General features: G+C 41.5%; 2 protein-coding genes across 12 annotated transcripts in view; both read left to right on the top strand.

The window, feature by feature from the left end:
• Positions 1–25,694, top strand: part of kmt2ca (lysine (K)-specific methyltransferase 2Ca) — a 230,290-nt gene that overhangs the window by 89,984 nt on the left and 114,612 nt on the right. For all 11 annotated transcript variants that reach the window (XM_055881823.1, XM_055881825.1, XM_055881829.1 and 8 more), the window contains 4 exons: positions 4,808–4,970; positions 8,748–8,919; positions 13,117–13,231; positions 25,498–25,688. In XM_055881823.1, the coding sequence (XP_055737798.1) occupies positions 4,808–4,970; positions 8,748–8,919; positions 13,117–13,231; positions 25,498–25,688 (641 nt within the window). The remainder of the gene's footprint in view (positions 1–4,807; positions 4,971–8,747; positions 8,920–13,116; positions 13,232–25,497; positions 25,689–25,694) is intronic.
• LOC129823091 (uncharacterized) overlaps positions 1–25,694 on the top strand; it is a 97,344-nt gene that overhangs the window by 25,121 nt on the left and 46,529 nt on the right. The window lies entirely within an intron of this gene.

Here is a 25,694-nt window from a genome sequence, read left to right as displayed (position 1 = left end):
CTTTATTTAACTAGGCTAGTCAGTTAAGAACACATTCTTATTTACAATGACGGCCTACCAGAAGGCCTTCTGCGGGGACAGAGGCTGGGATAAAAAATAAATAAAATATAAATATAGGACAAAACACACGTCATGAAAAGAGACAACACTAAGACGACAACACAGCATGGTAGCAACATAACAACAACATGGTACAAACTTTATTGGGCAAAGACAACAGCACAAAGGGCAAGAAGGTGGAGACAACAACACATCACACAAACAGCCACAACTGTCAGTAAGAGTGTACATGATTGAGTCTTTGAATGAAGAGATTGAGATAAAACTGTCCAGTTTGAATGTTTGTGTCAGCTCGTTCCAGTCGCAAGCTGAAATGTCAGTTTAAAATCTAGGGTTAGACAAGCAGTTTAGTCTCCTCCAATTGTTCAATTGCCACATTATTCTTTACAAGATTTAGATGAGGTTTAGGGTTAGCAAATGTTTTGTCCCAAATACAATGTTTTTTAAAATATATTTAAGATGAGCTTATTACTATCCACTCATTCTAAAACTGACTGCAGCTCTTTAACTTGCAGGGATTTCACTGGCTGTGGTATCTAATGTTGAGTCATCAGCATACATAGACACACAGGCTTTACTCAAGGTTAGTGGTAGGTAGGTCAATAGTAAAAATAGGAGAGTAAGAGGCCAAGACAGCTACCTTGAGGTTTACTTTGTGTTAGATAGGCTTCCATTAATAAAGAATACCCTCTGTTTTCTGATAGATGGGTAACTATCGATCCACAATATGGCAAAGGATGTAAAGCCATAACACAAGTTTTCAACAGCAGACTATGATCGATAATGTCAAAACCTTGCACTGAAGTCTAACAGAACAGCTCCCACTACCTCTTTAATATCAATTTCTTTCAGCGCCAAGTCTAGGACCAAAAGGCTTCTCAACAGCTTCTGCCGTAAGACTGCTGAACAGTTAATACATTCGCCACCGGACTATTTTCATTGACCCTCCCCCCTTCCTTTTGTACACTGCTGCTACTCGTTGTTTATTGTCTATGCATAGTTACTTCACCCATACCTACTTGTACAAATTACCTCATCTAACTTGTACCCCCTCACACTGACTCGGTACCGGTACCACCTCTATATAGCATCGTTATTCTTATTGTTTTACTTTTTTTTTTTTTTTTAACTTTAGTCTATCAGGTAAATCTTTTCTTAACTCTTCTTGAACTGCACTGTTGGTTAAGGGCTTGTAGGTAAGCATTTCACGGTAAGGTCTACACTATTTTTTTTTCGAAGCATGTGACAAATAAAGTTTGATTTGATGCTTAAAGTCAATGTTAAGTTTGTTTACTGTGAAATATAGCTTTCACCTGGATTCAGTCTATGAGCCCTTATTGGTGTCACTTGTTAAATTCAATCAGTATAGGGGAGGAGACAGGCTAACCCTTTTCCTACAATTTCCGTGGCCCCACGGAAATATAATTATCATAAGGAAATCCCCATCAAAATCCATCTGTTTAAGCTAGAGGTATCTGCAGTGTTAGTCAGACCTTGAGACATCCTGAAAATCAGTCTTCTCACAAAAATGTCTGTAGCGTCCAAATGGCTTGGCCTACAAACTACTATGACCCCTCTGTAGAAAGAACAGCATCACAGAAATCATCTGATGTCGTAACAGCCTCTTCTGCCAACTTCTGTCTGTATCATCCGAACAGTTTGGGCTACACATCTCTGTGGAAAGGTGATACGGTCACGTACATGTCGGTTGTTTTCCTCTTGGATGCCCACAAGATTCAAATCACATTTTATTGGTCACATACACGTGATTAGCAGATGTTATTGCGGGTGTAGCGAAATGCTTGTGCTTCTAGCTCCGACAGTGCAGTAATATTTAACAAATTACACAACATAAACCCAATAGACACACGTCTAAGTAGCAATGAATGAAGACGATATACATATATGGACGAGCGATGTCAGAGCGGCATGGACTAAGATACCGTAGAATAGTATAGAATACTGTATATACATATGAGATGAGTAATGCCAGATATGTAAACATTATTAAGTGACTAAGATACCGTAGAGTAGTATAGAATACAGTATATACATATGAGAGGAGTAATGCCAGATATGTAAACATTAAGTGACTAGTGTTCCATTCCTTAAAGTGGCCAGTGATTTCTAGTCTATGCCTATAGGCAGCAGCCTCTAATGAGCTAGTGATGGTTGTTTAACAGTCGAATGGCCTTGAGATAGAAGTTGAAAGACTCGTCTGAAAGTCCCCAGTACCAGTTTAAAAAATGTGATGGAAGTATATCTGGGATTACGAAAATAAGGGGTTCAATACCTGTAAAACAAAAATAATACAGTATATAGTTTCCTGGTCTTTCTTATATCTCTCAGATGTAGGACGGACACATCAGAACAAACTTCCTTTCGATTTTTGGGAGGGTAACATCTGTACCATGTTAGGAATCTGTTATTCTATGGGCTAATAGCATTAATGACATATTCAATGTTTCATCAAATATTTGTTACATAATTTTTTGGGGATACCATAAGTGTTCTTAAAATTCTAAATCAAATGGCTAAATGATCCTTGGTTTGACTCTTTAAACAATTCCATATGTTCGCTTAGTGGAATGAAGGCTGAGGCTGTTCTGAAGTCAATATTATTATAAAGGTGTTACTCAGTGTAGTTCGCTACCATCTTCAGTCATTTTCCATCCAAGTTGTCAGTACCAGGTGGTTTGTCATTATTGATAGACAACAATCATTTTTTACACCCCTTCCACACTAGAAATGACAATGCTTGTCTTTCATAATTTTTCATTAATGCATGGATAGGAAGGTGCAGAGTTTGTTGGCATGTCATGCCTAAGTTTGCTATTCTTGCCAATGAAAACGTAATTGGCAATTACAGTAAGTTTGCCAATCAACTGTGCAGCCAGACTTATTTGCCATTCCCTTTGTGCAGTTTTTGAATTCCTCATCAATCACTGAGATTTAGATGTTTTTTTACGGTCAGTTTCTTAATGGGTGCGTGCTTATCATTAACTTGAAGAAGCAATTTTATAATGACCCTCTTCATACTACTGAGCCAAGCTGTACTGTGCTTCCCTGGTTACGCTTCCCCCAAAGTGGCCAGAACCGTCCTGGAAAGGACAATGTGAAAAGAACATTTCCAAGCCAGCACAGTACGGTTTGGGTTAGCACAATGGTGAAACCACGGTTATATGATACCAGGCTGGTCCAACTTGTTGTTCTATTCTAAGTAGCACTGGACCAGATATCCATCCATTGCATTTCTCCTCTCTGGTTTGCTCCATTTGGACGGTAGCCATTTTGGCTATTTGTAGAGGAGGGAGGGTTTGTAGGGGTGGGCCACTATCATTTTGCCTCAGCCATTACTCTTTGGGGCGTTGTGGGAGAAGTGGGCTCAAGCCAGTATGGCGAGATGGAGACTCTCCAGTTACATTGTTTTAATATTTCTGCTTTAGTGTAGATTATGTAAGAGAACCCCGGACCACACTGTAATGCGATTACAGCAGTCTTGCTTGATTATTTTCAACAAAACAACGGAGGATTAAGGTTTGAAGAGAGGGTGGTGTCATTATTTTGAAGGGAATCACTTTTTCCTTCATTATTCCCTATGCCATATCAAGGGACTTGATGTGTATAGTAAGCATATCAATAGAATTACAGAACATTGACTTGAATAATAATACTAATAATTATATTTCTTTGGTAATAAGTTATTGTCTGTGTTGTCCCGAACCGGGCATGGTCCCGCATACGACAACATGCCACAGGATTTCCTTCCCATGATGCCCCCAGGAAGCCGCTGGCTCATGGGCGATCGTTGTCTAACACTTGGTGTTAAAAGGTATTTGCAGGTTTTTGGGTTTGGTGTTTGCTAGACAAGGGTTTGCTAGAACTAAGGAGAGGCAGAGAAAGCTAAAAAAGAGAAGGAGAGAGTGAGCAACATAAGTGCTGACTTGAACCATTTTAACTTCAAGGCCCCATTCTTTCTAGGCTCTTGACAGTTTTCATTATTCAAAGGAGAACTCTCTTTCTCTGGCCACGGAAATGTCAATGTATATTCAGGTGCCAGAGCCAGGTTCGCTTGCCTTGACCAGAGCCCCTCATTTAGGCACTCTGTTTTTTTACTATAATCGCAGTTCTCTACTATTACAGAGGTTGGCTTCAATTTGAACCTGGCTTTTGAATCCAATATGCTTTTATTTTCTTAATTTCACTGGCGAGGCCTGACAAAAAAGAATGAGATTTTATGTGGAAAAGCACCAATGCTTTTTAGGCTGGGGGGCGGAGGGGTTAGAGCTGAAATATGTCAATACCTAGCGATTGTCGTCAACGCGTGAATTAGTGTGACATTTTTGTAAAGCTTGTAGTAAGTGCTGAAACTGAAATATGGAGCCAGTGGTTAATTGGCCGTAAATACGAAGCATATGGTTCCAGCCTCCAATCACGATGCCTGACAATCTGAGCAGCTCAACCAGGGGTCTGTTCAAAACGTTCCAATTTGGAATGTATTGTATAGAACCGATATGATTGTCTGTTACCTTGAAAGGCAATTGTCAGGCTCTACTTGTTCCATTTCAATCTGTAACTTTTCAAAAGGTTTCAAATCACTGAATAGCCCTGGTTTCTTCTCAAATGATCAGGTTGTATTTTTATAGGCGTTATTGAGTGAACTAGGAAAAACGAAGTATTCGAACTAGCTTTCTTAACCATTGTCTTTCTCTCTTTCGCTGTCTCATGCTCTCTCTCTGTTTTGCAGTGCTGTGCATACTGTAAGCGCCTTGGGGCATCCATCAAGTGCTGTGAGGAGGGCTGCTGCCGCTCGTACCATTTCCCCTGCGCTGCCGCCGCCGGAACATTCCAGGACCTGCGCCGACACACCCTCCTCTGCCCCGACCACCTCCAGCTGGCCTCACAAACATGTGAGTATAGATCCTGTGTTCCACTGGGAGAATGAGGACAACTAGATTACAATATAGATGTGAAACAAACAGCCTTGACTTGGTGTAGACTATATTGTCAGTGAGTGTCACGTAGGTACACTATATATATACAAAAGTATGTGGACACCCCTTCAAATTAGTAGATTTGGCTATTTCATCCAAATCATTGCTGACAGGTGTATTAAAAATTAAATATTCTGCCCTGCAATATTTGCACTGGTCAGCTAAGTGCTGTTATTGAAGTGGAAATGTCTAGGAGCAACAACGGCTCAGCTGCGAAGTGGTAGGTCACACAAGCCCACAGAACGGGACCATCGTGTAGAGCATAAAAATCCTCTGTCCTCGGTTGCAACACTCACTACCGAGTTCCAAACTGCCTCTGGAAGCAACATCAGCACAATAACAGTTCGTAGGGAGTTTCTTGAAATGAGTTTCCATGGCCGGTTTCCATGGCCGAGCAGCCGCACACAAGCCTAAGATCACCAGGCGCAATGCAAACTGTCGGCTGGAGTGTTGTAAAGCTCGCCGCCATTGGACACTGGAGTCGTGGAAACGCATTCTCTGGAGAGATGAATCAAGCTTCACCGTCTGGCAGTCCGACCGACGAATCTGGGTTTGGCGGATGCCAGGAGAACGCTACCTGCTCCAATGCATAGTGCCAACTGTGAAGTTTGGTGGAGGAGGAATAATGGTCTGGGGCTGTTTTTCATGGTTCGGGCAAGGCCCCTTAGTTCGAGTGAAGGGAAATATTAACGCTACAGCATACAATGACATTGTAGACAATTCAGTGCTTCCAACTTTGTGGCAACAGTTTGGGGGAGGCCCTTTCCTGTTTCATCATGACAATGCCCCCATACAGAAATGGTTTCTCGAGATCGGTGTGGAAGAACTTGACTGGCCTGCACAGAGCACTGACATCAATCCCATCGAAGACCTTTCAGATGAATTGGAACGCCGGATGCGAGCCAGGCCTAGTCGCCCAACATCAGTGCCCGACCTCACTAATGCTCTTATTGCTGAATGAAAGCAAGTCCCAGCAGCAATGATCCAACATCTTGTGGAAAGCCTTCACAGAAGAGTGGAGGCTGTTATAGCAGCAAAGGGGGGACCAACTCCACATTAATGCCCATGATTTTGGAATGAGATGTTCGAAAAGCAGGTGTCCACATACTTTTGGTCATGTGTATTATGAAATTCACTCAAATCACCCTTTTTATGCTTTCGCAGTGTGTTAAACGGAAATGTATATTACTTTCTCATTGGATGAAATGTTTGGAAACATTTTTTGCAGCCTTTAGCCTAATGTTAACCTAATGGTCCATGGCAGGTCACTCCAAAATAAATGTTTGTCAGAGGCTTTCAAACCTCACATGTGGTCCCATGTTGAAACAAGTCCACGTCCCAGGCCATCTGTTGTGTGAGATGTTCCTTTACCTTTTTTCAACTTCATATTATCATCTCCAATATCATCGTATACACGTTTCTATGTTTTGTAGTCAAAACGGAATACTTTTTCCCCCAATGGCATAATCTGATGTGTCGTGATTTCAACCAATTATGAATAGTCATTGTCTGCTAATTGGTTAAGATCACATGATGCACACCAGATGATGCCATTGGAACAACAGCGTAACTTCCTTTTGACTACAAAACATAAACGCAGCATTTTCACATAATGTACGTTAAAGTTAGCGCTTGGCGATATGGCCTAAAAATATATATTTTTTTCAACCTTATGGGCGATTTACGATATCTCTATTAAAAAAAATCTAATGTTTTATCTAAATAAGCTTTGTACAATTTAAAGATCATATACACTGCATTTCAAACAGTCAGCAATAATCTAATGAATTCAGGGCTTTTGGAATTATACCTAGGCTAATATAATAATCACTGATCTGGCTTTCAAGTCTGTGAAAATACACTTTTTGTTACAAATTTACCCAGAACCATGCATAATGCACAGGAACTAATACTGACTAACTTGTTGTAGCAGGCATTATAGAAAAAGGACACAGGCCTCATCAACAATCTCTCAAGCACAAGGCCACATGCTACTGAGTAGCCAGCTGATCTTTATATTTCAAGTTTAGCCAACTTGGATTTGTTTGCTAGACCAGTGTAATAGTTATGAACACACCGTTCTGTCCGTCTCCAACTGTTTGAACAACGTGCTAGCCTGTCCACTTAGTTCAGATGTTGAAATCAAGTGACCTGCCTTATTTCTCAGAATGAGAACAAGTTGCCAATTCCTTATATAATAGTTTTTTTTATGCTTATAGCACGTTTATTAAACATAGACTAGACCGCTAGTTTTAGCAGTCTTTGGCTAAAATGCTACTAGCAGTACGTGGTCTTCCTGTTTTAGTGTCTGTTCTGGGAGCAATTTGAAGAGTCGAGACAAAGGTATTGTTAGAAAGTTTAACTTTACAGTAAAATAATGTCTCAATGTCTTTCAGTGTCCATATGACCGATTCTGCAAATAGTGTGTTGAAACCGCTTGTCAGAGAGGAAGAAGTGATCTCTCATCTTTGTTGTTGTGGCAGGGGGAGGAGCTTGGTGTGTGTGTGTGTGTGTGTGTGTAAATGGGAAGGTGCACAGTTACAGCAAAAGGAGCAGACGAGACCAAAATGAAAACATGACACAAACGCTCATAAAAAAATAACCCCCCCTCCTCCTTTTGTTTCTTGCAATACAGTCCTTTGGAATATCGCACTAAAGATCAATTCTAATTAATTTGATATATCGCCCAGCCCCAGTTGGCGTAGTGCTGGAGGTTATTAATATTACGTTGAACGATTTAGAAATGTCCCTTTTTAATATAGTGCCTCCCTGAACTGTCCCTTTAATATTATGTCCCTTCCCTGAACTGTCCCTTTAATATTATGTCCCTTTCCTGAACTGTCCCTTTAATATTATGTCCCTTTCCTGAACTGTCCCTTTAATATTATGTCCCCTTCCTAAACTGTCCCTTTAATATTATGTCCCTTTCCTGAACTGTCCCTTTAATATTATGTCCCTTTCCTGAACTGTCCCTTTAATATTATGTCCCTTTCCTGAACTGTCCCTTTAATATTATGTCCCTTTCCTGAACTGTCCCTTTAATATTATGTCCCTTTCCTGAAATGTCCCTTTAATATTATGTCCCTTTCCTGAACTGTCCCTTTAATATTATGTCCCTTTCCTGAACTGTCCCTTTAATATTATGTCCCTTTCCTGAACTGTCCCTTTAATATTATGTCCCTTTCCTGAACTGTCCCTTTAATATTATGTCCCTTTCCTGAACTGTCCCTTTAATATTATGTCCCTTTCCTGAACTGTCCCTTTAATATTATGTCCCTTTCCTGAACTGTCCCTTTAATATTATGTCCCTTTCCTAAACTGTCCCTTTAATATTATGTCCCTTTCCTGAACTGTCCCTTTAATATTATGTCCCTTTCCTGAACTGTCCCTTTAATATTATGTCCCTTTCCTGAACTGTCCCTTTAATAGTATGTCCCTTTCCTAAACTGTCCCTTTAATATTATGTCCCTTTCCTGAACTGTCCCTTTAATATTATGTCCCTTTCCTGAACTGTCCCTTTAATATTATGTCCCTTTAATATTATGTTCCTTTCCTGAACTGTCCCTTTAATATTATGTCCCTTTCCTGAAATGTCCCTTTAATATTATGTCCCTTTCCTGAACTGTCCCTTTAATATTATGTCCCTTTCCTAAACTGTCCCTTTTTTAGTGTTTTTTTTCTCCTCACCCACAGCTAAAGAGGAGGTGAAGTGCTTGTTGTGTGATAGTGCTGGGGACCTGCAGGACCAGCTCTTCTGTACCACGTGTGGGCAGCACTACCACGGGGCGTGTTTGGACGTGGGTGTTACCCCCCTGAAGAGGGCCGGCTGGCAGTGCCCCGAGTGCAAAGTCTGTTTGACCTGCAGGTAAGGGTCGACTCTTACCAGATGTGAGCTTGTTAATGAACTGTATGCACTAGTAGCCACTGTGCTAATTAGCTGTATGCATTAGTAGCCGTTTTACTAGTTGGCTGTGTTTGCTAGTAGCCATTGTGCTAGTTGGCTGTGTTCGCTAGTAGCCATTGTGCTAGTTGGCTGTGTTCGCTAGTAGCCATTGTGCTAGTTGGCTGTGTTCGCTAGTAGCCATTGTGCTAGTTGGCTGTGTTCGCTAGTAGCCATTGTGCTAGTTGGCTGTGTTTGCTAGTTGGCTGTGTTTGCTAGTTGGCTGTGTTTGCTAGTTGGCTGTGTTTGCTAGTTGGCTGTGTTTGCTAGTGGCTGTGTTTGCTAGTGGCTGTGGGTGCTAGTTGTCTGTGGGTGCTAGTTGTCTGTGGGTGCTAGTTGTCTGTGGGTGCGAGTTGTCTGTGGGTGCGAGTTGTCTGTGGGTGCGAGTTGGCTGTGGGTGCGAGTTGGCTGTGGGTGCGAGTTGGCTGTGGGTGCGAGTTGGCTGTGGGTGCGAGTTGGCTGTGGGTGCGAGTTGGCTGTGTGTGGCGGTGTGTGCTAGTTGGCTGGGTGCGCTAGTTGGCGGTGTTTGCTAGTAGCCATCGTGTGGTGTAGTCACCCACCCCGAGACCTTAAGTAGTGTCGTACAACCAGGGTTTGACAGGGTAATGGCTAGCAGGCTAGTTTTGGAACCAAAATAACTTTCCAATCGTTTCGTTCTGAACAGAACCACTATTTATTTTTTTGTTCTGTTCCACTGTTCCGTCCTCAATTACCTCGACTAACCTGTACCACCGCACATCGACTCGGTACCAGTACCCCCTGTATATATCAAACATCAAATTGATTAGTTGCAAAGAAAAAGCCTTATCTCAGACAGGCCAATAAAAATAAAATATTCAAATGGGCAAAAGAACACAGACACTGGCCAGAGGAACTCTGCCTAGACGGTCAGCATCCCGGAGTCGCCTCTTCACTGTTGACTTTGAGACTGGTGTTTTGCGGGTACTATTTAATGAAGCTGCTAGTTGAGGACTTGTGGGGCGTCTGTTTCTCAAACTAGAGACACTAATGTACTTGTACTCTTGCGCGGTTGTGCACCGGGGCCTCCCACTCCTCATTCTATTCTGGTTAAAGCCAGTTTGCGCTGTTCTGTGAAGGGAGTAGCTCACAGCGTTGTACGAGATCTTCAGTTTCTTGGTAATTTCTCGCATGGAATAGCCTTCATTTCTCAGAACAAGAATAGACTGACGAGTTTCAGAAGAAAGTTCTTTATTTCTGGCCATTTTGACCCTGTAATCGAACCCACAAATGCTGATACTCAACTAGTCTAAAGAAGGCCAGTTGTATTGCTTCTTTAATCAGGACATCAGTTTTCAGCTGTGCTAACAATTGCAAAAGGGTTTTCTAATGATCAATTAGCCTTTTACAATTATTAACTTGGATGAGTTAACACAACGTGCCTTTGGAACACATGAGTGATGGCTGCTGAAAATGGGCCTATGTAGACATTCCATAAAAAATCAGCCGTTTCCAGCTACAATAATAATTTACAACATTAACAATGTCTACACTGTGTTTTTGACCAATTTGATGTTATTTTAACAGACCAAAAATTAGCTTTTCTTTAAAAAAAAGAAATAACATTTCTAAGTGACCCCAAACTTTTGAACGGTAGTGTGTATATATATAATATATATTTTGAATGTAAACTTTTATTTAACTAGGCATTGCTGTAGCGTTAAGCCCGAACCATGAAAAACAGCCCCAGACCATTATTCCTCCTCCACCATACTTTACAGTTGGCACTATGTATTGGGGCAGGTACTGTTCTCCTGGCACCCGCCAAACCCAGATTCATCTGTCGGACTACCAGATGGTGAAGCGTGATTCATCATTCCAGAGAATCCGTTTCCACTGCTCCAGTGTCCAATTGCGGCAAGCTTTACACCACTCCAGCCAACGCTTGGCATTGAGCATGGTCATCACTCGCTATTATAAAACTGGCTCAGGACAATGACCCAAAACACCCCTCTAGGCTGTGTAAGGGCTGTTTGACCAAGGAAAGTGATGGAGTGCTGCATCAGATGACCTGGCCTACACAATCACCTGACCTGCCCTCAACCCAATTGAGATGTTATGGGATAAGTTGGACCGCAGAGTGAAGGAAAAGGAAAAGCATTCCTCACGTAGCTGGTTGAGAGAATGCCAAGAGTGTGCATTAGTTGTCATCCAGGCAAATTGTGGCTACTTTGAATAATCTGAAATGTAAAATATATTTTGATGTTTTACACTTTTTTTGGTTACGACATGATTCCATTTGTGTTATTTCATAGTTTTGATGTCTTCGCTATTATTCTACAACATCAATTCACCTCCCAAGTCTGTAGGGACAAGAGGCCTACCGTGAAGCCTGTCTGTAGGGGCAAGAGGCCTACCGTGAAGCCTGTCTGTAGGGGCAAGAGGCCTACCGTGAAGCCTGTCTGTAGGGGCAAGAGGCCTACCGTGAAGCCTGTCTGTAGGGGCAAGAGGCCTACCGTGAAGCCTGTCTGTAGGGGCAAGAGGCCTACCGTGAAGCCTGTCTGTAGGGGCAAGAGGCCTACCGTGAAGCCTGTCTGTAGGGGCAAGAGGCCTACTGTATACCCCTGCCATCCTCTCACAATGCATGCACACATACACACCCACCTCCACCCCACCTTATTTTGGATCATTGCATCATGGTGCTGAGCCTCCCAAGGAACTGGGAAGGAAGAGAGAGGGGGAAAAGCACAGTGAAATGTATACTGCAGTTTTACCAGATGGAGAGCTGGGGAATTGGCAGGGGTGAGGAGAGGGGGTTGGTTAGGCACCACCAGCATGCGGCGTGATCTAGGGACGTGTGTGCGCGGGCGGTAATGACTCCACTGCACAGTTGTAAATCTCAGATGATGTTTTCATTCAGGTTGGATTTGCGTCAGCTGAAATACAGGCTGCTGGGATTTGATAGATCTCAGGGCTCTAGCCTCTTCCCTAATATCATAACCCTCCACCGCACACACACATGCGTACACCATAAATCTTACACTCTGGTCTCTTGATTTATTCTTCAAACATAGTTAATCCAACCAAAATCCGCCGTGGAGAGGCTGTTCTCGATTGTGGGTTCAGTTTAATGGCAGGTTTGATTGGCTGAACAAATTTTGAATCTTGATGCTTAGCAAATTTTATTCTGTTGAAGGAAATGTTATTTTCTCATTCCTATAAACACTGTTTAAAAAAAAAGAAGGTATTGTTCACAATGTGGTGTGTGTGTGTGATAAAATATATTGTATTAAACATAACCTACTATGTGAACCTCCCCCATGGACAAGTTAAATTCAAACTCCCAACTGTCTGGCTGGCTTTCTTTTCTTCCTCATACTTCATTGATAAATGAATGTAGTCGATTGTCCAAGTCCCAGACTCGAAATGAGTCACTGATAAAGAGCCCATAGACACTGAGACCCTGGAGGACCAGAGTTAACAGTTGACAGTTTGTTAGGTTGTCTGTTGACGCGGTCGGGAAACAAACTTGTCCTATCCATACTACAACCCTTGCAATTTTTCAGATTTTTGTGTTTGTTGCCTATTAGGTGTGTGGGTGGGTGTCATTTTTCTCTTTTGTGTGCGTCTCCATAAGTGTCTCATACACTGAGTATACAAAACATTGTCACTTGTTGAATCCACTTCAATCAGTGTAGATGAAGGGGAGGAGACGGGATAAAGAAGGAATTTTAAGCCTTGAGACAATTCAGACATTGATTGTGTATGTGTCATTCAGAGGGTGAATGGGCAAGACAAAAGATGTAAGTGCCTTTGACAGGGGCATGGTAGTAGGTGCCAGGTGCACTGGTTTGAGTGTGTCAAGAATTGCAGCGCTGCTGGGTTTTTCCTGCTCAACAGTTGTGTATCAAGAATGGTCCACCACCCAAAGGACATCCAGCCAACTTGACACAACTGTGGGAAGCATTGGAGTCAACATGGGCCAGCATCCCTGTGGAATGCTTTCGACACCTTGTAGAGTCCATGCCAAAACGAATTGAGGCTATTCTGAGGGCAAAGGGGGATGCAACACAATATTAGGAAGGTGTTCCTAATGTCTTGTACACTGAGGTCATATTATTAGGTGTGTGTGTCATCTTTCCCTCTACTGTGTGTGTTTTTCAGGAACCCGGGAGAGGACAGCAAGATGCTGGTGTGTGACATGTGTGACAAAGGCTATCACACCTTCTGTCTCCAGCCTGCCATGGAATCCATCCCCACCAATGGCTGGCGATGCAAGGTAAGAAACACTCCAAACACTTTTCACAACACGGAATACCGTCGGGCCGAGACGGGAGCGTGTTAGGGATGTGCATCTTTCCCTTTCAAGACAGTTCGATACAGTGCATTCGGAAAGTATTCAGACCTCTTGACTATTTCCACGTTTTGTTATGTTACAGCCTTATTCTAAAATGGATTAAATTGTTTTTGCTACACACAATACACCATAATGACAAGGTAAAAACGTTTTATTTTTTGTATTTTTTGCAAGTGTTACATTTACATAAGTATTCAGACCCTTTACTTAGTACTTTGTTGAAGCAGCTTTGGCATCGATTACAGCCTCGTGTCTTCTTGGGTATGACGGTACAAGCTTGGCACACCTGTATTTGTAGGGTTTCTCCCATTCTTCTCTGCAGATCCTCTCAAGCTCTGTCATGGTTGGTTGGGGAGCGTCGCTGCGCAGCTATTTTCAGGTCGCACCAGAGATGATTGATCGGATTCAAGTCCAGGCTCTGGCTGGGCTTCTCAAGGATATTCAGAGACACTGCATTGTCTTTACTGTATTCCTAGGGTCGTTGTCCTGTTTCCCCGGTCTGTGCTCCGTTCATCTTTCCCTCGATCCTGACTAGTCTTCCAGGTCCTGCTGCTGAAAAACATCCCCACAGCATGATGCTGCCACCACCATGCTTCATCGTAGGGATAGTGCCAGGTTTCTTCCAGACGTGACGCTTGGCATTCAGGCCAAAGAGTTCAATCTTGGTTTCATCAGACCAGAGAAACTTGTTTCTCGTGGTCTGAGAGTCCTTTTGGCAAACTCCTAGTGGGTTGTCGTGCCTTTTACTGAGGAGTGGCTCCCGTCTGGCCACTCTACCATAAAGGCCTGATTTGGTGGAGGGCTGCGGAGATGGTTGTCCTTCTGGAAGATTCTCCCATCTCCACAGAGGAGCTCTGGAGCTCTGTCAGAGGGACCATCAGGTTCTTGATCACCTCCCTGACCAAGGCCCTTCCCCCCCGATTTCTCAGTTTGGCCAGGTGGCCAGCTCTAGGTAGAGTCTTGGTGGTTCCAAACCTCTTCCATTTAATAATGATTGACGCCACTGTGTTCTTGGGGACCTTCAATGCTGCAGCATTTTTTTTGGTAACCTTCCCCAGACCTGTGCCTCGATACAATCCTGTCTCGGAGCTCTGCAGACAATTCCTTTTACCTCATGGCTTGGTTTTTGCTCTGACATGCACGGTCAACTGTGGGACCTTATATAGACAGGTGTATATCTTTCCAAATCATGTTCAATCAATTGAATTTACCACAGGTGGACTCCAATCAAGTTGTAGAAACATCTCAAGGATGATCAGTGGAAACAGGATGCACCTGAGCTCAATTTCGAGTCTCATAGCAAAGGTCTGAATACTTATGTAAATAAAATATTTACGTATTTTATTTTCAATAAATTTGCTGAAATATATAAAAAATGTTTTCACTTTGTCATTATGGGGTATTGTGTGTTGATGGGTGAGAACATATTTTTAATCCATTATGAATTCAGGCTGTAACATCAAAATGTGGAATATGTCAAGGGGTATGAATTCTTTCTGAAGGCAATGTATATAGTCAAGATTAGATGAAAGACGGTGGTGACTTTATCTGCAGAGATGTGTGTAGATTGAAGAGGAAAACAATACATTTAATCAATTTTAGAATTAGGCTGTAACGTAACAAAATGTGGAAAAAGGGAAGAGGTCTGAACCTCCTGAATGGACTGGGTGTATCTACATACATATGCTCCGATACATTTTAGGTTGAAACAATTCTGTTTTATAAGAGATCTTATCGATGCGATCTGGTTCGATACGATTCAATGTACTAACATTTGTTTCTTGAACACTTTATTTGTATATACTAAATGTAAATCTGCAGCTGATGGAGCTCATGAGCTGGGCCTCTGAGTTGGATCTGTCTGAGCTGTGGCTGTGAATGATGAATGTCCATGGTGTATGTTTGAGCTGGGATGATAAACCAAAAATGACCGGCATTGCCTTCTTTTATCGAAGCATTTTGCTTACTTTGGTACGCAAACTTTCCTGTAGATTGTTCTGAAACCATTATTTTGTCAAAAGTAATTAGTTTAATTTATTTGCAGCAAAGAAAACAAGTGATAAAATGTATCTGTATTGTTGCTGTTTTTTAAACGGTGTGCAGGTGTGGCTGGAAGCCCAAGGGCTTATATGAAAACCACACCACAAAAAAAACAAGTAAAAGAATAAAGGTTTGTTAAACGGATAACAAAACCTGCTAATTGTAAATTAATTGATCAGTAATCACTAAAACCTAATAGTATTTGTTTTGTTTAAATGTGTGTGTGTGAGAGTTAGGCTACATAGAGGGGATTATTGGGTAGTTTGGTTCATCAGGCTGATCCCCTTTCTTCGCTTGAAGTTATTGAGGGATGATGAGCTTTCGGCAATGTGAAGATAAGAATTCCAGAGTATGGTACCTCTGTGTCTGAGAGAATTGACTGTGAGGTGCGGCAGTAGGGAAGGTGAAGGTTATCACAGTGTCTTGTTATATAGATGCATGTCAGAATGAACCTGGAAGAATCCATTGAAAGGTAAACTGTCTGGGAGGTATGAGTATTTCTAGATGAAAGCGTATAATTGACGTATATTAATGTCATAAATAGACACGATACTGAGATACTGGTGGTGGCTAGTCTTGCAAATGTCTTTTGTATGATGAGTAATGTGTGTGGGTATGAGGCATATGTACCGGCCCAGACACTCTTACAGGAAATGAGATATGGGTAAATTAAGCTATAGTATAGAGTTAGGAAGCAAGCCTGATGAACCAAACCACTAATCTTGCTGATGATACCTACAAATGTCATCACCTTGCTACAGACAAATTGAATATGATCTTTCCAGGATAACTTTTCATCAATTAGAACTCTGAGGAATCTAGTGGATGTGTCTTGTTCCATTTCATTCCCACCAATTGAGATTCTGGCTCTTTTTATTTTTATATATTTATTATTTACTTACTATTTAATACAATAATGTTTTAACAGTTGAAGATTAACAAATTATCTGGAACCATTCAGAAAATGTGGCCATACATGAGTTAGCTTAATTAAATAGTGAATTAAAATTCTTGTGATAAAATGAAATTGGTATCATCAGCAAAGGGAATGATGTATGTAATCTCATTGAAAGCGTAGTAATACAATTTAGAAAGTAATATTTCATGATCGACTGTGTCAAACGCATTGGATAAATAAAAAAATAAGCCAAGACCATATTCTTTGTTAAGAGCTGTAAAGATTTTATCCACAAGTTGCAAAAGAGCCATATCTGTGGAGTAGATTTTACAAGTTTTTACAATACTGGTGCTCATAGAATACAGTGTTCATTTTAAGTATTTGAACATTCTCTTATACACCAATTATTCTAGGATAACATGATACTACAGATAATGGGCGATTTTTATTTATTTATTAATTAATTAATTATTATTTTTAATTTTTTTGTGGAAGATCTTGGATCCTCAGATTTATAGAGGGAGATAACTTTGGCAACTTTCAAATCTTTAGGAACAAGTCCAGTTCAAACATTTGAAAACCTGCTCATTCCAGGGTTTTTCTTTATTTTTACTATTTTCTACATTGTAGCATTATGGCGAAGACATATAAACTATGAAAGAACACATGGAATCATGTAGTAACCAAAAAAGTGTTCGATTATATTTGAGATTCTTCAAAGTAGCCACATTTTGATTTATGACAGCTTTGCACACTCTTTGCATTCTCTCAACCAGCTTCATAAGGAATTATTTTCCAACAGTCTTGAAGGAGTTCTCACATATGCTGAGCTCTTGTTGGCTGCTTTTCCTTCACTCTGCGGTCCAACTCATCACAAACCCAAATCTCTATTGGGTTGAGGTCAGGTGATTTGTGGAGGCCAGGTCATCTAATGCAGAACTCCATCACTCTCCTTCATGGTCAAATAGCCTTTACACAGCCTGGAGGTGTGTTTTGGGTCATTGTCCAGTTGAAAACAAATGATTGTCCCATTAAGCGCAATCCAGATGGGATGGCGTATCACTGCGGAATGCTGTGGTAGCCATGCTAGTTAAGTTTGCCTTGAATTCTAAATAAATTACTGACAGTGTCACCAGCAATGTACCCCCACACTATCACACCACCTACTCCATGCTTCACGGTGGGAACCACACATGTGGAGATCATCCGTTCACCTACTCTGCGTCTCAGACACAGCGGTTGGAACCAAAAATCTCAAATTTGGACTCATCAGACCAAAGGACCGATTTCCACCAGTCTAATGCCCATTGCTCGTGTTTCTTGGCCCAAGCAAGTTTCTTCTTCTTATTGGTGTCCTTTAGTCATGGTTTCAATGCAGCAATTTGACCGTGAAGGCCTGATTCACGCAGTCTCCTCGGAACAGTTGATATTGAGATGTGTCTGTTACTTGAACTCTGAAGCATTTATTTTGGCTGCAATCTTGAGGCTGGTAACTCTAATGAACTTATCCTCTGCATCAGAGGTAACTCTTTCTTTCCTGTGGCGGTCCTCATGAGAGCCATAGCAGTTGATGGTTTTTGTTTGTGTGTTAAAAAATACATATAAGTATATAAGAATAATGTACAGTGGGGAGAACAAGTATTTGATACACTGCCGATTTTGCAGGTTTTCCTACTTACAAAGCATGTAGAGGTTTGTAATTTTTATCATAGGTACACTTCAACTGTGAGAGACGGAATCTAAAACAAAAATCCAGAAAATCACATTAGGATGATTTTTAAGTAAAATGATTTGCATTTTATTTAATGACATAAGTATTTAATACATCAGAAAAGCAATACTTAATATTTGGTACAGAAACCTTTGTTTGCAATTACAGAGATCATACGTTTCCTGTAGTTCTTGACCAGGTTTGCACACACTGCAGCAGGGATTTTGGCCCACTCCTCCATACAGACCTTCTCCAGATCCTTCAGGTTTCGGGGCTGTCGCTGGGCAATACGGACTTTCAGCTCCCTCCAAAGATGTTCTATTGGGTTCAGGTCTGGAGACTGGCTAGGCCACTCCAGGACCTTGAGATGCTTCTTACGGAGCCACTCCTTAGTTGCCCTGGCTGTGTGTTTCGGGTCGTTGTCATGCTGGAAGACCCAGCCACGACCCATCTTCAATGCTCTTACTGAGGCAAGGAGGTTGTTGGCCAAGATCTTGCGATACATGGCCCCATCCATCCTCCCCTCAATACGGGTGCAGTTGTCCTGTCCCCTTTGCAGAAAAGCATCCCCAAAGAATGTTTCCACCTCCATGCTTCACGGTTGGGATGGTGTTCTTGGGGTTGTACTCATCCTTCTTCTTCCTCCAAACACGGCGAGTGGAGTTTAGAACAAAAAGCTCTATTTTTGTCTCATCAGACCACATGACCTCTCCCATTCCTCCTCTGGATCATCCAGATGGTCATTGGCAAACTTCAGACGGGCCCGGACATGCGCTGGCTTGAGCAGGGGGACCTTGCGTGTGCTGCAGGATTTTAATCCATGACGGCGTAGTGTGTTACTAATGGTTTTCTTTAAGACTGTGGTCCCAGCTCTCTTCAGGTCATTGACCAGGTCCTGCCTTGTAGTTCTGGGCTGATCCCTCACCTTCCTCATGATCATTGATGCCCCACGAGGTGAGATCTTGCATGGAGCCCCAGACCGAGGGTGATTGACCGTCATCTTGAACTTCTTCCATTTTCTAATAATTGCGCCAACAGTTGTTGCCTTCTCACCAAGCTGCTTGCCTATTGTCCTGTAGCCCATCCCAGCCTTGTGCAGGTCTACAATTGTATCCCTGATGTCCTTGCACAGCTCTCTGGTCTTGGCCATTGTGGAGAGGTTGGAGTCTGTTTGATTGAGTGTGTGGACAGGTGTCTTTTATACAGGTAACGAGTTCAAACAGGTGCAGTTAATACAGGTAATGAGTGGAGAACAGGAGGGCTTCTAAAACAAAAACGAACAGGTCTGTGAGAGCCGGAATTCTTACTGGTTGGTAGGTGATCAAATACTTATGTTATGCAATAACATGTAAATTAATTACTTAAAAATCATACAATGTGATTTCCTGGATTTTTGTTTTAGATTCCGTTTCTCACAGTTGAAGTGTACCTGTGATAAAATTACAGCCCTCTACATGCTTTTTAAGTAGGAAAATCTGCAAAATCGTCAGTGTATCAAATACAGTACTTGTTCTCCCCACTGTATGTGTATGGACTTTGTAGGCACCTGATCTGAGCCATAAGGGAGACTAGGCATCTACCACCCCACCACCACTATCAGTTTAGGGAGGGCAATGTAGCCTATGTTTTTCTCCCCCCACTTTGCTTCTGAAATCACCATCACCCACTAATTAATTTGTCATTTCTGCAGATTAGGTGTTTGAGCTAGTAATGTATGAATATTTATAGTTTACAAATGAGCAATGACATAGTAAGTGAATATATACCACAACGTTGGATGTCACCCCTTGACTGTTTGGATGTTTTTAGTGGGCTTCTTTTCTCATCCCGCTTTGGCCATGTAGTGCGCCTCACAAATGAATTGCTGTCCTCGTTATGAAATTATCAACTAAACTATTGCTGATGGTGAACCTGAACAATTGAAATGACATCTATTGTAAGCTATGTTCAGCAGGTAGCCTAGAGCCAGATGAGTAGTCTCCGGTATCTTACTTTTTTAACACGGTAAAACAGAATTTTCAATGGCGCATTGATGATAACCAGGCAAAATACATATATGTCCGAAATGATTGACACCGTTGATAAAGATGAATAATGATGGATATGTAGAATAAATAATTCAAATTCTGAGCTATATTGTATGCTCACATCTGTTGTTTACGAAGCATGTGACAAATAACATTTTATTTAATTTGCAAAATCATTTCCAATAACGGGAGGTTAGCTTGTCTTGGATGTATGCTCTTTGACCCTTTTAACTTTCTCACTCATCATTATTCACGGTTCATTCAGGTTAATCCGGAATCATGGTAGTGTTGACATTTTAATTTGGAAGTTCTTTAACATATTATATTGTTTTTTATAGTAAAAGTGAGAAATGCATTATTTACCATTCATATCTATTGGGCAGAAAATCGTCTGATACACAAACAAAATTAACTGCAAATACATCCAACAAGTTTGTAAATTCACAACCTTGATGTAATAATTGTGTGCTAGGAATATGCGACCAAATACTACACTTTTCTCTGTTTAGGAGTGTCAATAATTGACACCTACCTTTTTTGAGAAAATAACTCTACCTCTGAGCAATTATTATAATAAAATAATGTAAATTCCCCCCAAAAATTGGCATACAATATAGCTCAATATTTTAATTATTCATTTTTACACTAATAAAATTGCTCAGAGAAAGAGGTTTAGTTTTTCTCAAAAAGGTAGGGGTCAATTATCAGCAATAATGAGTGTATATTATAATTTCCCCCCGTTTTATTTTTCATACTTAAATTATAATCATATCTTGAATAGATAAGTATTCACCCTCCTGAGACATATGTTAGAAGCACATTTTGTAGCGATTTCAGGTGAGAGTCTTTCGGGGTAAGTTTCTAAGAGGTGTGCACACCTGGATTGTACAATATTTGCCCATTTTATTACTTTTAAACATTCTTCAAGCTCTGTCAAGTTGCTTGTTGGTCATTGCTAAACAAAGTCTTAAGTCAACACTTACTAGGCCACTCAGGAACATTCAATGTTGTCTTGGTAAGCAACTCCAGTGTAAATTTTCCTTTGTGTTTTAGGTTATTGTCTGGCTGAAAGGTGAATTTGTCTGTGCTGTATTACATTTATTTTTATAAAAGAAAAACTCTTTAGACCTTGCCGATGACCAGCATACTCAACATGAGGCAGCCACCACCATAATTGAAAATATGAAGTGGTACTCCGTGATCTATTGTTGGATTTGCCCCAAACATAGCAATTTGTATTCATGATAAAAAAAAGTAGATTTCTTTGCCACCATTTTTTGCATAATTACTTAACTGCATTGTTGCAAACAGGATGCATGTTTTGGAATATTTGTATTCTGTACAGGCTTCTGTCTTTCAACTGTCATTTAGGTTAGTATTGTGGCATAACTACAATGTTGTTGATCTATCCTCAGTTTTCTCCTATCACAACCACCAAACTCTGTACTGGTTTTAAAATCACCATTGGCCTCATGGTGAAATCCCTGAGCAGTTTCCTTCCTCTTTGGCAAAAAATTTAGGAAGGATGCCTGTATCTTTGTAGGGACTGGGTGCATTGATACACCATCCAAAATCTCATTTATAACTTCACCATGCACAAAGGGATAATCAGCGTCTGCTTTTTAATTTGTACACGTCTACTGATCGGTGCCCTTTGCGAGGCATTGGAAAACCTCCCTGGTCTTTGTGGTTGAATCTGTGCTTGAAATTCACTACTCGATTGAGGGACTTTACAATTATCTATATGTGTGGGGTACAGAGATGGGGTAGTCATTCAAAAATCATTTTAAACACTATTATTGCACACAGAGTACGTCAATGCAATGTATTATTTGACTTGTTAAGCACATTTTTACTCCTGAATTTATTTTGGCATGAATTTATTTAGCCTTGCCATAACAAAGGGATTGAATACTTGTAAAGCTGAAATGTTTTCAGTCTATGTTTTTAAAATAATAAGAACATTTTCTACAAATTATATTCCACTTTGACATTGTGTTATTGTGTGTAGATCAGTGACAAAATCTCAATTTAATACATTTTAAATTCAGGCTGTAACAACAAAATGTGGAGAACGTAAAGGGGTGTGAATCATTTCTGAAGGCACTGTATGTTTGAGGAATAAAGTGCTGTCAATTTACCTCACGGGGGAGGAAAATGTGGCGGTGAGAATAAGCTCTGAACAAACAAGAGCTTTTATGTGAAGCTCTCCTCAAATCACGTCTCCTTGCTTACAGTTGTACTGTTTTCACCCCTCCCCGGCCTCCTCTTTCTGTTTTCCATCCCCCCGCTCTATCTCTCTCTCACTGTTTCTCTTTTCCCCCTCTATCTCTGTTGTCCCCCGAAGAGTCTCCCGGCTGTTTCACATTATCCCCATTCCCCTCATTCTTCCACCCCCCCCTCTCTCTTTCCATCTCTCCACTTTCCACATCTCTCCATCTCTCCACTGTCCCTTAAGAGTCTCCCAGCTGTTTTTATCCGATAGTTGAAAATAGCTTTTGGGCCTTTTAGTGCCTCTTTGTAGCGTCTTTTTGGCCGCGGGAGGGAGGCGATACAGACCTCAATTATCAACAATACAGTGTGTTCTCTCCTTTGCTGTGGGTTGCAGTGAGGGTTTGCAAGCACCCAAGCGTTCATCTCTGCTATTGACCTCTGTATTAAGTCATAAAAAGTACATTTTGGCTGTGTTTGCTTCCTAAAATGGAGGGAGCGGTGAGTGCCCAAGGCTAAGATGGCCCCAAACTCTTTACATTATTGTAAAGGTGAACATTATTGTTATTGCATTCTGGAAGACTTGTGAGGATTTCTTAGTTTCAAACTTCTATCTTTCAAACCAACATTTTAGTTTTCATTCACCCCTTTTACTTAGTTTTGGGCCCCTGGGTGGCGCAGCATCTCAGAGCTAGAGGTGTCACTACAGATCCTGGTTGGTTTCTAGGCTGTATCACAACTGGCCGTGATTGGGAGTCCCATAGGGCAGCGCTCAATTAATTGGCTCACCATCTTCCGGATTACGGTTTGGCCGGTGTAGACCGTCATTGTAAATAAGAATTTGTTCTTAACTGACTTGCCTAGTTAAAACCTTTTGGCGTACAGATCCCTTAAACGGGATAATTTTCGTAAACAACCGCTGAATTGCAGAGCGCCAAATTTCCCAAAAATTACTAAAAATATTTATTTTCATGAAATCACAAGTGCAATATACCAAAACACAGCTTAGCTTCTTGTTAATTTACAGCGAAAGCAATCCAAGCCTTTGTGTTTATCGATCACTAGACAAAACATTACGAACAGCTAGCTGCAATCTAGATTGCCGAAAGTCAGAAAAGCAATCAAATTAATCGCTTACCTTTGATAATCTTCGGATGTTTGCACTCACGAGACTCCCAGTTACACAATAAATGTTCCTTTTGTTCGATAAATATCATTTTTATATCCAAAAACCTCCATTTGGTTGGTGCCTTATGTTCAGAAATCAACAGGCTCGAGCGGTCATGAAGGGCAGACGAAAATTCCAAATAGTATCCGTATAGTTTGTAGAATTTTTTTTTTACAATCAATCCTCAGGTTGTTTTTAACATAAATAATCGATAATATTTCAACCGGACGGTAAACTATTCAATAAAAGAGAAAGAAAATGTCGAGCTACAATTTTCGCGCGCATGAAATAATCGAAGGACATTCAGCTATCCACTGACGCGTTTTGATAAATCTAAAGACTGTTCACACCCTGTGGAAGCCATTGGAAAAGGAATCTGGTTGATATCCTTTTAAATGGAGGAACGGCAGGCAATGGAACAGGGATTTTTCAAAATAAGAGGCACTTCCATATTGGATTTCCTCAGGTTTTTGCCTGCAAAATCAATTATGTTTTACTCACAGACAATATTTTGACAGTTTTGGAAACTTTATAGTGTTTTCTATCCTAATCTGTCAATTATATGCATATTCTAGCATCTGGGCCTGAGAAATAGGCAGCTTACATGGGGAACGTTATTTTTTCAAAAAATAACAATTCTTCCCCCTAGCTTCAAGATTAATAAAACAAGTAAAGTGAATTAGTCCACAGGGTGAAGAGATTGGGATGTAATCTGAGGTAATCCATCATTTCACATCCCCCTCTTCACCCGACCAGCAGTGGTATGAGAGTGGTAGGGATTGGAGGGATTCTCCCAACCTGCCACATTAATTGGTTAGATATGCCTCTCTCTGATCCCATGCCTCTGACCAGAAGCTGGCCACCAGCTCACTCACTCACTCACTCACTCACTCACTCACTCACTCACTCACTCACTCACTCACTCACTCACTCACTCACTCACTCACTCAGGGGGAAGCTTGGTCCACCATTGGGGTGCCAGGACAGAGAAGAGCTTGGACTGGGCTGAGCGGGAACTGCCCGCCCATAGGGGTCAGAGGGCCAAGAGACCAGAGGTGGCAGAACGGAGTACTCGGGTTGGAGTGTAGGGTTTGAGCAGAGCCTACACCCAAACTCCACCACCCCATCTCATTAATCCCTGTCTGTCCACTGCTCACTGTGACAAAACACACACTGTGCTGCCATGGCAAATTAAGTTATCTGAGGCCTGCTAATACACACACACACACCCCTCCCCCATCTTCTCCCAAATCCCAGACAGGCACTTACTTTCCTTAGGATGGACGGGTGGGCATTTATCTCTTCCTCTCCCTTCTTCCCCGGTCCCACAGGCAGGACCTGACAGACAGTGATAGTATTCACCAACTCTTCCCCCCCACTGTTGGACATGAGCTGGCCACTGGACCCAGGCCAGAGTGGTGGCTTGTTACTGTACTAGGCCAGTGGGGGTCTGAGCTTTAGAAGGGGAGGGTTTGAGTGTTGTGGAGGTTTTCACAGAGAAGCTTTAGAATGAGCTTGTTCCTCCTACTCGCCCCCAAAATCCGGGAATGATGTTGCTCCTTTTGAACGTTACTCAATGAGCTTGAAGTGGTACTTTTGAAGGCGTAATGAAATTTTCAGCTGGCTGATCACATGCTCATTGCATAGAGGGAGGCATATTTTTAAAGATGCGTTTGGGAAATTGATGTTAATTCTGATATTTCGTAACCCAATGCAGTGTAAAAGTATTTGAAATTGCTGTTGTAAAGATGTCAAGTGTTATATCAGTTTTAATTAGTAACATTACAATGTAAATAAATGGCAATTAGTTTAGACCTCTGTGTTACATTTTCAGCAAACATTTAAACAGAACAATTTCATGCTTAATAACAAATGTGAGGTCAGTTGGCAGATGTTTTGAAGGTGGTTAGCAGAAATAAAGTTCTTACTTTCTATGTTATGTATGATCATTCTGTTGCCATGGAGCTAAGCATTCTATAGCCACCGGGGAAAGTTTTTTTCAAATAATGTATTTTTCACGTTATGGTTTTGCAACTCCAAACTTTGGTTGTTAGACAATGAAAAGAGAGATGTTGAAATGTTCTGGAAGGCAATGTATCCATGTAGTAATGTAGCATGTCTCTCCCTCTCCAGAACTGTCGGGTGTGTTCTCAGTGTGGGGTCAGGCAGGCAGGCCACTGGGGCCACAACATCACACTGTGTGAGAGTTGCCACACGCGACCGGAGGAGCCCGCCCCCGCTCTCTCGTGTCCGCTGTGTGGGAGGGGCCAGGGTCCCAGCGATGTCCCCAAGGATGACCACCTCAACTGCAATACCTGCAAAAGGTACGC

The sequence above is a fragment of the Salvelinus fontinalis genome, chromosome 25 (assembly GCF_029448725.1).
Source record: "Salvelinus fontinalis isolate EN_2023a chromosome 25, ASM2944872v1, whole genome shotgun sequence".
Lineage (NCBI taxonomy): Eukaryota > Metazoa > Chordata > Actinopteri > Salmoniformes > Salmonidae > Salvelinus > Salvelinus fontinalis.
The sequence above is the reverse complement of the archived record's forward strand: the minus strand, read 5'-3'. Positions and strand labels throughout refer to the sequence as shown.